The following is a 15037-nucleotide window of genomic DNA, read 5'->3' as shown; positions in this document are numbered from 1 at the left end:
TAGGATTGGCAAACTAGAGGAAAAGGAGCTGGATTGTGTCCTGAAAGGGAATGCACATGATTTTGGAATTCTTGGTAATTCACAAGCCGAGCAGCCTCTGGATTTTAGAGGACAACCAGTCATTCTTCTAGTTGGGAAAATTAGAATTTGTCTCCTGGCAACTGAGTTCTTGGGTTTCATCCTGCCTGCCTCCCCAAGTTCCTCCTGCACCTGCAGTGACAGCACAGCACTGAGGAGTGGATGCAGGAAAGGGGAACTCAGGTCACTGAGCATCTTCTGTGATCTGGGCATTACATGAGATGCTTTCTGTATCTAATCCCCTTTAATCTTTATAACGTCCCTGCAAGGAAGCCCTCCCATTTTCCAGACGAGGAAACGAAGGCTCTCGGGAGTCATAGCGGAAATGTGGAGCTGGAATTTGAAATCTGCTATGACTGGGTCTGGTCCTGCCATGTGGCCACCTTTTCCTAGGAATAACAGAAGTTGGCCCACTGAGAAATAGTAAAGCTGTGGGACACGCTGGTGACTAGATCCTGATCATTCCTGAGAAAACTGGCAAAATTGTGTTTCCAAGTCTAAAGTGCTAAGAAGCTGACCCTGGGTCTGGGGTGACCCTAAAGTATATCAACCCCAGGGAGACCCAGGCTGAGAGCCAGCCATCCCTTCTGCCTTTGGCAGTGAGTGTTCTCTGCATATCTTAGCTATAATTTGACTCTTCCAGCAATGAACTCATTAATTTCTTACTTAACTGGCCTCTTCTTGAAAGAGATAATCCACTTACGTGTTTTTGACTTCCATACTGACTACTCCCAAATCTCCTGCCTTCCCCACTTGGGTCTCCCTCAGCCTTTGCACTCATTTTCTTTCAACCAAATTCATCTTGCTCACCAAATGGGCTCCTCCTGCACATGCTTTTTTCATTTGTTATCAATACTGTCTACCCAGGCTCTCAAGCTAAAGACCTAAATGCCATCCTTGTTCCTTTCCTTATTCCCACCTCTCCAGTCGAAGGCACATCAAATAGGTCACTAAGTCCTATCCCTCTCACACCCTAAATACTTCTCCATTCTGTCTCTTCCCCTCAATCCAAACACCACTGCCCTAGTTCAAGCCGTCATTAGCTTTTCTCTGGATGATCACAACAGCTTCCTAAATGATGTGTCTGTTTCAAGTTCTGTACCCTTGGAGTCATCCTCTTCAACACAGCTGCCGGAGGCTGATCTGAAATGCAATCTGACTACATCAATTTCAGTGTAAACCTTTTCTCTGCTTATAAGATTGTCTACGGGAAAAAGTTCAAGCTTACTAACCAGGCGGCCAAAGTCCTCTGGGGCTAGCCCTTGCCACTCTCTGCAGCGTGGCTTCTCTCCACATTGTCACGAACTTTGTGCTCCAGCAGCACCAGTGTGCTCACTAACTCCCTGTGTAAATAATGCAGGTTTTCATTTCTATCTTAGCTTAAGGTAGTCCAGGTGCCTGCATTACCCTGCTCTTGGCTTGGCAAATTCTTACCCATCATTTATTTGAAAGTCATGTGAAATGACTAAAGAAAAAGTTTGACAACACACAAAAATTAAAATAGCAAAACACACTCTTAGCAAAGCTAAAAGAAGACATATTGGAAGGATATATTTGCAACATATGTAACAAATGATTTAATATCCAGAATTTATAAAGAGCTCTTAAAAATCACTAAGAAGACAACCAAACATAAAAGCAACAAAGGATATCAATAGGAAAACAAGTGTTTAATATACTGCAAAAGGATACTTAGTTGAACTTTGTCTCATTGATGACAAAGACTTCTTTTGCTTATTAGTTTGGCAGACATTTAAAATATTGATACTATCCAATATCGGTTAAAGCGAAAGTACCGTTATACACCTTCTTGGAAGGCAGTTTGGCAACGAAGGTTTTAAATTAGCCATTGACCCAGCAGTTTCAGGTCTAGGATTCCCTGCCTGTACCCACCAAATCCTTACAGAAGTATCTAAGAACAAATTTCCAAGGGTAATCATTACATCAGTGTTTGGTAAAACCTAGACGCCTGTCTGGAGAAGAAAGATTATATGACAGAACAGTCATTTAAAGAATAAGGTAGAACTGTGTGTGCTGACATGGAAAAACAGATTGTTATTGATATGTGTGTTATCTGTTTCTGTGTAACAAATCACCCCAAAACTTAGCAGCTTAAAGCAACAAACATTTATTTATCTTACAGTTTCTAGAGGTTTGGAATCCAGGAGTAGTTTAGCTGCATTGTTTTCGCTTAGGCTTAGGTTTTCTCATGACATTGCAGTTAAGCCCGTCACCTAGGTCTGCAGACATCTGAAGCTCAACTGGGGCCGAAGGGTCAGCTTCCAAAGTCACTTACGTGATTGTTAGCTGGCCTCAGATGCTCACTGTAGAACCCTGCACTGGCTGGCTGAGTGTCCCTACGACATGGCATCTGGCTTTCCTCCAGACTGGATGATACAAGAGAAAGAGAAAATTCAAGATGGAAGCCTCGGTCTTCTGCACACTAATCTCAGGAGTAATGCCATCACCTCTGCTGCATTCTACTGGGCACTCAGACTGACTGTTGTACAATGTGGGCGGGGTTAACAGGAGTGTGAATATGAGGAAGCCAGCCATCTCTGGGGGCTGTCTTGGAGGCTGGTTACCACAATATGCTTTTATAGACAAATGTGTATGATATCCTAATTTTATTTTTTTTTAAAGGGAGAATTATGTATGTATACATATGTGCACAAGAAAAACTGAAAGGTTCATGCCAAACTCTCAACAGTAGCCAGCTCCATGTAGTGGGACTGGGGGTGGGGAATACTGAAGACAGCATGTTCACTTATTACTTACAAAGTTTGTTTTCCTTTTATGTACTATAATGAGCATGTATTACTTTTACAATTAAAATAATGAAATAAGACCGTATTTCCTTCTCCAGGAAGCCTTCTAGGACACACTTCTCAAGCCGATGCTATTGCCCTCCTCAGCACTCTCCTTTCTGCCACAGGCCCCCACTGTTGCATGAGTGTCATTGTGTTGCCTCACCTCCCTCTGTGTATCCCTGAGGACTAAGATGAGTGCTCATCTTTGAATCCTCTGTGGCTAACAGACTGCCTGGTACAAAATACTAGCTCTGTATGTGTTTGTTGAATGAATGAGCTAAAGGATTTATTTAATGCCATCAGAATTTATTGTGTGGCTCCAAAGGTAATGGAGGTTGAGTCTTGACCCTTGATACCAGTAGGTCAGATAGCTTTTTGACCTTCAGATCTACATTCATGTTCAATTAACCTTGCTAAACATAGTATTCTTTTTTTTTCTTTTTGTTATATTTGGTTCTTATATCAGATTTGTTATCAATTGTTTGGTTAATGTGATCTGATATCTATTTATATATGCTTATATATTTTGAAGGCCTGAAAAACTGTCATAGTCCCATGAAATTAAAGAAAATAGTTACTGAATGAAACCCTCTCCTCATTTTCTCCCAAATACAAGCCTGTAGTGGACAATTAATACTTTTTTTAAAATATTTTTAAGCCATTTAGAGTTGGGTTTTTTTTTTTTTAACACACATAGTATTCTTACTTTTCCCATTTTTCCTTAGAAGATTTCCCATTTTTCTTTTAGGAGATTATCTAGTAACTGGTGTGGGAGATGGTATTAAATTTTTTTTAAATGAAAGCCCTAATGGAAAAAATTATATGCAGTAAAATGGAGAAAATGTACTGTTTCATGCCAATGTAGGTTTCAAACATTAAGCTAAATATTCTTGCCTAAATGAGAAGGGTAAGAGAGCTGAATCAGCCCCAAATCTTTTACCTAATGTTAGTATCACAAATGGAAGCAATTATAATTGCTGGCAGAAATGAATCATTCCAAAACTAGGTCTGTGCAGACAATTCTTTATATTCACTTAATATGGCTTAAAACAACCATCCTTTAATTGGAATAGTCCCCAGAAGTAGAAATGTGTTATTAGCTGATGCTGTCTTTAAAAAATTAATTTTCAGAGTTTTTATCTGAGTGTACTATGAATATATGCTTATACCACCACACATATAAACATAAATTTCAACTGTTGCTTCAAACCTCATTATTTTCTAAAGGAAGAACATCAACACTTGAAAAACAGAGTCTCTGAAATAGCCAATAGTGTGTAACCATAGCTTGTAGCTACAAAACCCAAGAATTCGCCAGGGAACCGGAAGCACAGTTTTCAGTATAATGCTTTCCGGTTGCCACAGGGGGCCATTCCGCAAGCATTTTATTGAGTGCCCACTTCTGGGGGCCTACTAGGCCCTGGGCATACCAGCAGGAGGACTGGTCGAGACCAAGCTCTCTCCCACCAAAGGGAGCTCCCAGCACACACAAAGCTGCCGCAGATGAAGGACTGCAGTGATGCTACCAGCCCCTGATGTAAACTGTTATTTTGCTGCTGCGGCAATAATAATCGCGGCTTCAACATCTGGGCTGGAAGCGTTACGTTTAGCACAGAAGTGGAAATATGGAGGAGAAAACAAAAGAATTAGTAGGGAAATGTGCCGTGTGTATTAGGGCAATGTGGTGGTTAGAAGGTTGGGATCCCAGTGGGGGTGGGTGGGTAATAGAAGTGAAGGAAAAGAGAGGTAGGGCGCCGCGATCTCGCGCGCTCTTCCTCGCTCCGGAATCCTGGCCAAGCCGGTAATTTTTAGGCAGCGCGAAAACTAAACTGTGCTCTTAGTGGTGACCTCTGCTGAGCGAACCCGCTATTGCTACCGAGTTTACGGTCCGGACATTACTTTCCAGGGAACGAAATTCAGATCGTAGGGACACAGAAGTCTTGCACCTGCAGAAAATAAGAATTTCATTCTTTTTACTCTTAGCCAAGTAAGAAGTAAACAGTTCACAAGTCCTGTGGGAGACAGACATGCCCTGGGCCGGGGAGGCAGGAGGTAGGGGTTGTCCTCCCCAAAGCGGCCCGTGACGGTTCCGCAGGTGGCGGTCGGTTCCAGGGCATCCAGAGAAAGCTCGGCTCTACGTCCGCGTTCTGCCCCTGGGACCACGCCCTCCCTCCCCTGCTTCCACCCACACCCCATTCCCCAGAGCGGCCAGTCTCTCCCCGCTCACCCCTGGGAACCGTTGCCCCGGCGATCCTCCGGAACTAGTAGAGGCTACTTGGACTTAGTTTCTGCTGTTTTGCCTATTTCACATCTTTGCCTCACTTGGAATAGGTGTCCCTGCCCCCGGCCCCAGGCTCGGCTGCCCAGCGAGGCCACGGCGCCCCCGGGAACCTCCCCCCGCCCCTAGCCGCGAGCGTAATTCCAGGTCCCTCCTCGGAAGGCGCACAGGCAGAAGAGCGTGTCGCCCGGGACTGGGAGGGACCAGCTTCCCGCTCTAAATAAAGCACGTCCCGGCGGCGGCCCGGGGCCCTGGGCTCCTTCGATATTGGGGCGTTGGCGCGCGAGAATCCGTGAGCCCCGCAGCCCGCTGGCACCGACCTTTTCCCCTTCCCTGGCCGGCAGCTGAACAGGGTCCCGCGGCTGCGCCGGGAGGAACCGTGGGTGGGAAAGCCGCTGCAGCTCAGGGGGAAGGGGGCCGAGGGCGCTGTCACTTGTTGCGGCTAATGAACGGTGCCCGACCGTGGAACGCAGCTGTTTCTAAAGTCTTTAGCTGTGCCCGCGATCCCCCAGCCTGCGCCCCTCAGCTCGGAGCCGGGAAGCAAGGGCAAGCGGGAGCAGCTGGCCATGCGGGAGAACAGAGGACCGCGCCCCGAGAGCCCGCCTGGCTGGGTGCTAGGTGCCCGAGGGGCGCAGGTCCGGTCCCGCTTGCGGCCGCTGCCGGGGCTTCCAACCGCAGAGCGTCCTCCCTGACGGGGAAACCGCACGGGACACAACCCAACGCAGCTCGTCACCTACTTACAAATCGCTGTCGCTAGGATTCCCGCCACTCCTCTCAGACCAGCCCCCCACCCCTGCCACTTTTCGGAGTCCCCCGCCCCCGTCACTGCCTCCCCGGAGCTGCGGGGCAGTCGGACGCGGAGCCGCAGAGCCGCGAGGACGCCCGGCTGGAGCTGCCCTTTTGCAGCCGAGCCGGCGCCCCCTGCCCTTCACCGTGGTGTTGGGCGGGCTCCCCTGCCGCCCTCGCTCCGCTCCTCCCGGCTCTCTTCCCCGCTCTCCTTCCGCAGGTCTCGGAGCTCCACCACCGCCGGGTGCGGCGGGGCAGGCGCGATGCGGCAGCTGTGCCGGGGCCGCGTGCTGGGCATCTCGGTGGCCATCGCGCACGGGGTCTTCTCGGGCTCCCTCAACATCCTGCTCAAGTTCCTCATCAGCCGCTACCAGTTCACCTTCCTGACCCTGGTGCAGTGCCTGACCAGCTCCACCGCGGCGCTGAGCCTGGAGCTGCTGCGGCGCCTCGGGTTCATCGCTGTGCCCCCGTTTGGCCTGAGCCTGGCTCGCTCCTTCGCGGGGGTCACCGTGCTCTCCACGCTGCAGTCCAGCCTCACGCTCTGGTCCCTGCGCGGCCTCAGCCTGCCTATGTACGTGGTCTTCAAGCGCTGCCTGCCCCTGGTCACCATGCTCATCGGCGTCCTGGTGCTCAAGAACGGCGCGCCCTCGCCGGGGGTGCTCGCGGCCGTGCTCATCACCACTTGCGGCGCGGCGCTGGCAGGTGAGCGGGACCCGCGCGGACCCCCGGTACACCCCACCCCACCAGTCAGAGACCGCGGAGATCACTTAGGGCAAAGCCCTCACTTCCAGATGGGGAGACTGAGGCAGAGAGAGGCGGAAAGCTTTGAACGTGGTCGCTCGGCTCGAAAACGGTACTTCTGAGACCCAGCAGAGCCTTCCCCAGGGTTCCGGCCTCCCCCTTTCAGAGCCCCCTCCCCCGCCCCCCGTCCTGGCTTCCGACCCCCGCCCGTCTCACTCCGTATCGCCCTTCCGTTCTCGCCCTCCCCCTTCCGTCTTCCCCCTTTATTCGTTCCTTCCTCCGGGAGGGGTGGGAGAGCAGCCTGAGCCTGGGAGCTAGAGTCCCCAGACCAAGACGGATGGAGGAGGCCGTGAACTTCCCTGGGTCACTCGGGGCCGGAGTAGGGAGGGACGACGGGAGCCAAGCTGGAGCCCCGGGGCTAGTTTGGGATCTCCGGCGCCGCGCGGGGGCCTGCGGGCGCGAGGCAGAGGCAACTGGATTGAGACCCGTGCGGGCCGGGCTTGGAGGACTGAGCGAGATGGGAGCTGGCGAAGCGGGGTGCCTTCATTCGAGGGTCGAGGGGAGGGTGTTCTTCGCCCGGTTCCCAGCCCGCCGGCGGTTAGAAGCCACTAGCCGGGGCCCGCTCGCTCCTCCGGTGCCCCACGGAGGCGACAGGCGTACCACGTGCCTGGGTGACATCCGTGCCAGCTCGGGAAGCCACAGCGCCTACCCCGAGGGCATCTGCGCTGTCCTGGGCCTCTGTCTTGGATAGAGGTAGACGGGAGACCCCCGGGGATAAGGAAGGGAAGGAGCGCCTCTCCTGCCTCGAACTGGGCATTGGCTGAACTTGGCTCTTCCTTTCGATAAGCGTGGGTAGAGCTGGGCGCGAACCCTGTCCACTTTCCAACAGACGCCTTTGCCCCAGTGGGTACCCACCCTTGCCAACCCGGTGTCTCCTCTTTTTCCTTCCTGCCCTGGCTCCTCCGGCCTCTTGATGCGCTCCAGGAGCCGGCGACCTGACCGGCGACCCCATCGGGTACGTGACGGGCGTGCTGGCGGTGCTGGTGCACGCCGCCTACCTGGTGCTCATCCAGAAGGCGAGCGCCGACACGGAGCACGGGCCGCTCACCGCGCAGTACGTCATCGCTGTCTCCGCCACCCCGCTGCTGGTCATCTTCTCCTTCGCCAGCAGCGACTCTATCCACGCCTGGACCTTCCCCGGCTGGAAGGACCCGGCCATGGTGTGCATCTTCGTGGCCTGCATCCTGATCGGCTGTGCCATGAACTTCACTACGCTGCACTGCACCTACATCAACTCAGCGGTGACCACCAGCTTCGTGGGGGTGGTGAAGAGCATCGCCACCATCACGGTGGGTATGGTGGCCTTCAGCGATGTGGAGCCCACTTCTCTATTCATTGCCGGAGTCGTGGTGAACACCCTGGGCTCCATTATTTACTGCGTGGCCAAATTTTTGGAAACCAGAAAGCAAAGCAATTACGAGGACTTGGAGACGCAGCCTGGGGGAGAGGAGGCGCAGCCAAGTGGAGACCAGCTGCCGTTCGGCTTGGAGGAGCTGCCCGCGGAGGGTGGAAGTGGCGGGTCGGAAGGTGGGACGGCAGCAGGTGGCTCCACTCAGCAGGGTGGGCAAGAGGCGAGGGGCGGCCCCAGAGGAGTCCCGCTGGTGGCCGGGAGCTCGCAGATCTCACACAGTCCTGCAGAAGTGAGCAAGAGGTCATTAAAGGATACTTACCTGGAAGTGTGGAGGTTAGTTAGGGGAACCAAGTACATGAAGAAGGATTATTTGATAGAAAATGAAGAGTTACCCAGTCCTTGAAAAGGAAATGCATATATGTATATATGTACATACCCTTATTTTCTATGTTAGAGATGACATATTTTAATGAGGAGCCGCCCAATATTTTGCTTTGAGGAGTGGGGAAGGGAAGCAAAGAAAGAAGCTGAAACGCCTGACAGCAACAAAATTAGCAACGGCGTGTGAATAATTTAGCGCGAGTTTAGCCGAGCATCACAGAGACAAAAGAATGTGAAGGTGACTAACAAATTAAGGCAGGGTTTCCGGCTGCAGACTCCTGGCACATTTTTTTCATTATGACCATAACCACGTATCTGCATGTACCAAGAGTCCTTCAACCACCCCCTACAAAGATGGAGTGTAGAAATGATGGCAGCGCTTAGTAAACTCAAAGATTACATTCAGGGGCACCTTTTTGATGATAGTTAGATCTATAGTTTTTATGGCCAGCTGGGAAGAGTATATTATTGAAATGACATTTTTAAATACACTGATGTTTACTGTTTATAGTCATCTAAAATATGTTTCCTCTAATATTTCCTCACTTTTAAAAAATATATAAGTGCTCTACTATTCTATTATATATTGGTAGAAAATGTTAAAGCTATTTTGAAACTGAATCCTTAGCTTTCATCATGAAGTTTAAAGTTGGCTTTTGGTAATTATAAAAACAATTGGAGAGGTTGTTTTGGTTCATTGCTTTATAATATTTATTACTGAATGCCATAACCTTTTTAAAAAACAGTTTGACTGTGTCCAGTATTCTCTCAAGGAAATGCAACGGCTGACGTATAATTCAGTATTAACTGAAACCCAAACAGAAATGAGACCGTTCTGTTAAGCTAGGCCTTTCAAGTTGCACTGCACATCCAAACCGTGTTACAAAAAGAGCAACTGCTATATTCACTTTATGATATTTTTCTATCTTAAATTTGTCAAAATAAAGTATGAGTCTCTCTGCTAAAAGGGATAATGTTAGAAATTTGTTCTAGACACATCTGTGTCCTCTTGCTGTTGTGTGGCGTGTGTTTGCCTTCCATGGTGGTGTTTTAGTCTCTGGGATGCAGGGCCCATCCCATCAGGAGCTTCCTAAATTAGCATGGCAGTTTGGTTTCAAACAACAACAGCATCAAAACACTCTCATTTTCCAGTCAAGGAAAAGTAAAGTAAAATAAAGTCCTGCCTCATGCTGCAGTGTGAAAGCCATCCACAGCTGACTTCAGTTAACATAGAGTTTGAGACATAATAGTAGCGGGCAGCCAGGGGGAAGTCTTCCTGTCAGCCCTCTCCTGGAGAGGTACTTGGAGGGTGAAGACACTCATTATTTGCCAGCATATTTCTGAGAGTCTCAGATGGTGGCGTCCTTTATTTTTCTTTATTTTTCCAAAAATCAAAACAGAGCAAAAAGCAGAGGCGTCAATTTGTCTCCACAAGTTGGTTAAGTGACATTGTAATGGTTTGTAATGGTTTGTGACTGGGTCTGGTTGACTTGTTCTCACGGCAGTTGATTGTTTCCATAGGTACCTCTACAAGCCATTTAAGATGTAGGAGCTCTCACTTGGCTGCAGTTAGGAATGGTTGGCTAGAGTTATACTGGCTTCTTTCAAATTAAGCGTTAGTTGTAATGCCGGCATGCCAGAAGGCAACATCCTGCTGCAACTCTGTGAAGCTGAGAATTAGTGAAAAGCAGCGAAGTTGAATGAAGTATATATATTTTTGTTAAGTCCACTATCAGGCAAATGGATAAAATGATTGTTTTTCACTGAAAAAAGAATTCCTTTTGGTTAAAACTGTTGGTTTGCATTTATTACAAAAAGATTAACTCTTTTCTGTCAATAAACTTGTGGAGACACTGTATCAGTTAGAATTCTCCAGAGAAACAGAACCAAGAAGGGGTGTGTGTGTGTGTGCATGTGCGTGTGCGTGTGCGTGTGCGTGTATACTGAACCTAAAAGATTTATCTATCTACTTTAAGGAATTGGCAACTGTGGGAGTTGGCAAATCTAAAATCTGTAAGACAGGCCAGCAAGTGGGAAACTCAGGTGGGGCTTTTATGTTGCAGTCTTGAGGCAAAATTCCTTCTTCTGCAAACCTCAGTCTTTGCTCTTAAGGCATTCAACTGATTGGATGAGGCCCACCCACATTATGGAGGGTAATCTCCTTTACTCAAAGTTTACTGAGTATAAATACTAGTTATATCTTAAAAAGTGTCTCCACAGCAACATTTAGACTACTATTGGACCAAACAACTGGGCACCACAGCCTAGACAGTTGTCATAGAAAAGTAACCATCACAGACACCTATGGTAGGAGGGGTGAGGGGGGTATGATAGGATAGAAAAAAACCAGGAAGATCAAAAGTGTCACATGCATTGGTTTGGGCAAAGCTTGGGAGTCTCTCCGTGGAGCAAGCAAGTCACAGGGCAGGGCAGCATAGGAGTTAGTGCTGGAGCTCAGCCACGGGAGGGCATGATTAGGTGGCAGCCATGGCCTGGTTTGCAAATCCTTCCTCCATGGTCAGTAGCACTTGAGTCCATCCACAGACTCAGGTCCACCCTGACCTTTGGGCTCTGTCAAGGCATTGAGTCAGGCACGAAGGAGGCTTCTGACATTCTCCAGAGTATCACCATGGGAGGGACTCAGCTGGAAGTCACAACTGTCACGTGAGTGACCCAGTCTTTGTGCCCATTTCTGACAACTTGGATTCTCCCTTTTTCTGAGAATAGGCCCCCACCTTGTACGCCTTTTGGTGTCTGGTCCCAACTGACAATCTGTTCCTCTATCAATTCTTCAGGATGGAGGCCCTGCCTCACACTCACTTGCCACTTCTCAGCTGGAATCTGTCTGTGGAACACAGCATGATGTCGGGCCTTCTCAGTGCTGGCCCTGAGCTGGACCCCTACCCAGATTCTGTCTAGCCCTCTATTGTTAACCGAGTCATAGATCAATCAGAAGCTCTGGGGTAAAAGATTTCCCAGAACTGTGCAGGTGAGAGGGTGTGTACATGCTACTGTGGGTTGCTGAACAGAGCTGAAGCAGTGACCTAAACTTCTATGAGACTAGCCATCCTGAAAAGTGGTGTCAGAGGGCCTACTAGTCTGTATGATGAATAGCAATAGTTCACCAAGACAAAGCTGGGTGAAACTCACAAGTCCCTACCTGACTGAAGATTTTTTTTTTTTTTTTTTTTTTTGCCTTTTAGTTTGAGAAGTTTCTATTGACCTATCTTCAAGCTCACTGATTCTGTTTTGACCATGCCCAGTCTGTTGATGAGCCCATCAAGGTCATTCTTCATTTCTGTCAGTGTTTCGGTTTTTTTAAAAAACTTCTAGCATTTCCTTTGAATTCTTTCTTAGAGTTTCCATCTCCCTGCTTACATTGCCCATCTGCTCTAGCATGTTGTCTACTTATTCCATTAGATCCATTAGCATATTAATTATAGTTATTTTAAATTCCCTGTCTGGTAATTCCAGAACCTGTGTCAAATCTGAGTCTGGTCCTGATGCTTGCTTTGTCTATTCAGACATGTTTCATCCTTGTTACTTAACATGCCTTATAACTTTGTTGTTGTTCTTGAAAGCTAGGTGATGTATGGGATAATAGAAACTGGGGTAAATATGCTTCTAGTGTGAGATTTCATGGTAATATTGACTTTGTTTAATGTTTACTGCAACTGTTGTCTTTGGGCTTCTCTAAGAGCTCCTCCTTAAATAGAGTTTGACACACCTCAGCTCTTACAGCTGTAATCCACTCTTATTAGATTGGAGCCTTGTCGGTGTGCTGGTAAAGTGTAGGGGCGGGGACGTGTTCTACAATCTTATTATTACATCTCAGTCTGTTAGTGGCCTGTGTCCCTGGGTTGTGACCTTCACAGGTGTTTCTTAGCCTTTTCTTTTTTCTCCACTTAGATGATACAGGAGGACCAGAGGGGCCTCCAGTGGGAAAAATGCCCTTTCCCCAGGGTGGGAAAGTCTGGTAAGTTCCTGCCGCTGGAGAGTAGGCCTCTGTTGTGAAGAACCCTCTGGGCATATTTCAAAATGATTACTCTTTCCCTCCCTCTGCCAGAGTGCCAAGGTTTCGGAGAAGTCAAACCCATGAAAATGTAGTGGCTCCCCTAAGACTCCTCCAGGAGTTTCTCACGTGGTAGTCCACATTCAGCTTCCAGAAATTTATAAAATTTACCATTGAAGTGTTTCTACCAGTTTATAGCTCCAATGGCTTCTGCTTCAGGTAAGGAGGTCTCTGCTGTAACTTCCTGGATTCATCTGTCTATCCAGATTTAGGGGTGGCAGTTTGCCCTGTGACCTCAGTTCTCTGAAGAGTCCTTGCAAAGTCATTGATTTTCAGTTTGTTCATCTTTTTCTGCTTGTAAGGAAGATAGTAACAACTTCTAAGCTCTTTATATGATGGAGCTGAACCAGAAGTCCTGGCTGAAGATTTTTGAAAAGTCTGCTCAATTTCTATAATGACAGCCACTGTGAAGGGAAAGTAGACATTCCTAAGGAAGGTTCCAAAAGAAAATAAAAGCACCCAAAGCTACTGGCCCTTCTTGTAACTCCTGACCTCTGCACCTCATGTTGCGTGTTGGCCACTCCTGCACTCAAGCTGTGGTGATATACGCAGGTGAGTGTGGGCAACTTTTGAGTCCGAGTGTGAACAAGGGTCAATGCACATTGAGATTGGTTGCCACAGTAGTTGTCATTAGTATAAATCAAAGTCGTTTTTATTGTTGCTATTTGCTTAAGTCATTTTAAGTTGAGATTTCTGCCACTTTCAACCCAAAGAGTCCCAAGTGGCACAAATATAAATGAATGGTTCTTAGCCCACAGGGTGGGGTGAACAACAAAAGAGGTTTTTGTTTGTTTGTTTTGTTTCTGTTTTTCATTTTTCACCATGCAAGCTGTTACCTGCACCTGACTAGGGATTAGATATGTCACCCTGGTCTCTTACAAATTACCATCTACCATGTATCACCTATGGTCTTAAGCAACCCATGGTTTTACCTGTCGTCTTTCTCTTCAGTTTACAATTCAGTTGAATCCCACATTCATGCTTCACAAATTCACTGGACATTGGAGCAATGTTGTGTATTGCACACTATTATAAATAATAATACCTGAGGTTTATTATTACAGTGCTTGCTATTTGCTCGAAGCAGTTCTAAGTGTTTTATATGGACTAATTCATGTAATTCTCACAATATTCCTACAGGTTGGCATTAATATTATCCCAATAATACAAAGGATAAACTGAGGCATGAAGAGGCTCCGTAACTTGCCCTGGTCTCATAGCTGGTAACTTGTAGGTGTGGGAGCTGATCTGAACCCAGGTGGTCTAGCTCCAGTGCCCATCTGTCTCACCATTATGCTATTCTGCCTCTTGGTAAGAAGCACTCAACCTCACATCATAAAGCTGGAGGAGGTGGGAGTGGTGGTGGGCAGTTCCAATGCTTGTTAATTTTGCAACTCAGTGAGGACCCAGACTCTATCCATTATTCCTTTCTGCTGTCCTCAAAAAGGAAAAGGATCCAACCTACATGTTTGTACGTACGAACAGTTTTCTGTTTGTGAGCACTAAGGGACCCAGAGAGCAGTTGAGATACCATGAAAACAGAATAGAGATAGGGGTCCAATTGCTATTTTTTTTTTTTTTTTTTTTGGCAGTACGAGGGCCTCTCACTTTTGTGGCCTCTCCCGTTACGGAGCACAGGCTCCGGACGCGCAGGCTCAGCGGCCATGGCTCACGGACCCAGCCGCTCCGCGGCATGTGGGATCCTCCCGGACCGGGGCACGAACCCGTGTCCCCTGCATCGGCAGGCGGACTCTCAACCACTGCGCCACCACGGAAGCCCTCCAATTGCTATTATAACCAAGTCCCCAAGATCTCCAGGCTTTTTGGTCCATCTCTCATTTAATAGTCAAATAAAACAACTTAATCCTTCACCTTAAATAACCCTGAAAAGTACAGAGCTTCAGACTAGTGTTTCTGAGGATTCCTTGAGCATGCTCAGTGTTGTTGATGACTTCCTTCTCCCAGCTGCTGTGCCAATCACTTAAAAAAAAAAAGCTTTATTGAAATATAATTTACATCCATAAAATTTGCTCATTTTAAGTGCACAATAGTCATTAGTATATTTATAGAATTGTACAACTGTTACCACCGTCTAATTCTAGAACATTTTTAACATCCCCAAAAGAAATCGTGTACCATTAGAAGACAGTATCCATTTCTCCTGAACCTTCCCAGCCCCTAGCGTCACAAACCTACTTTCAGCCTCTATGGATTTGCCTCTTCTGGTTGGATGCTTCCTGCTGTCCTGAAATTGCTCTTTCAAGCTGCTCTTCCTAACCCGCTCCTGTGCTCCTTTTTTACGCCAGCTATTGCTAATAGACAGTTGATGTTGGGATGCAGTTGAGATCTGCTAAATGCTTGAAGCTCCCTATCACAAGGGCATTTCAGTGCAGGAAAGGAAAACTTGAAAGTTAATGTCGAAAGCCCTTGCTCTTGGTGTCTCTGAGTATTTCTCTCCCTACTTGGGCCTTGCTTGCTGC

The 15037-nt window shown here is 47.8% G+C and overlaps 1 protein-coding gene across 1 annotated transcript; it reads left to right on the top strand.

The window, feature by feature from the left end:
* Nucleotides 1-5574: 5574 nt before the first annotated feature.
* On the top strand, nt 5575-9438 carry SLC35D3 (solute carrier family 35 member D3). The gene is made up of 2 exons (XM_067702932.1): nt 5575-6654; nt 7678-9438. The coding sequence occupies exons 1-2, from the start codon at nt 6216-6218 to the stop codon at nt 8505-8507; spliced, it is 1269 nt and encodes a 422-aa protein (XP_067559033.1). The 5' UTR covers nt 5575-6215; the 3' UTR covers nt 8508-9438.
* Nucleotides 9439-15037: the final 5599 nt, after the last annotated feature.

Source organism: Pseudorca crassidens, chromosome 13 (assembly GCF_039906515.1).
Source record: "Pseudorca crassidens isolate mPseCra1 chromosome 13, mPseCra1.hap1, whole genome shotgun sequence".
NCBI classification, from domain to species: domain Eukaryota; kingdom Metazoa; phylum Chordata; class Mammalia; order Artiodactyla; family Delphinidae; genus Pseudorca; species Pseudorca crassidens.
This window is presented reverse-complemented; position numbering and strand designations above follow the sequence as displayed.

Bases quoted from the DNA above. Each gene is read 5' to 3' on its own strand.
- SLC35D3 (XM_067702932.1), top strand. From the start codon at position 6,216: ATGCGGCAGCTGTGCCGGGGCCGCGTGCTGGGCATCTCGGTGGCCATC. The intron at 6,655-7,677 runs GTGAGCGGGACC...GATGCGCTCCAG, and splicing joins TTGCGGCGCGGCGCTGGCAG to GAGCCGGCGACCTGACCGGC.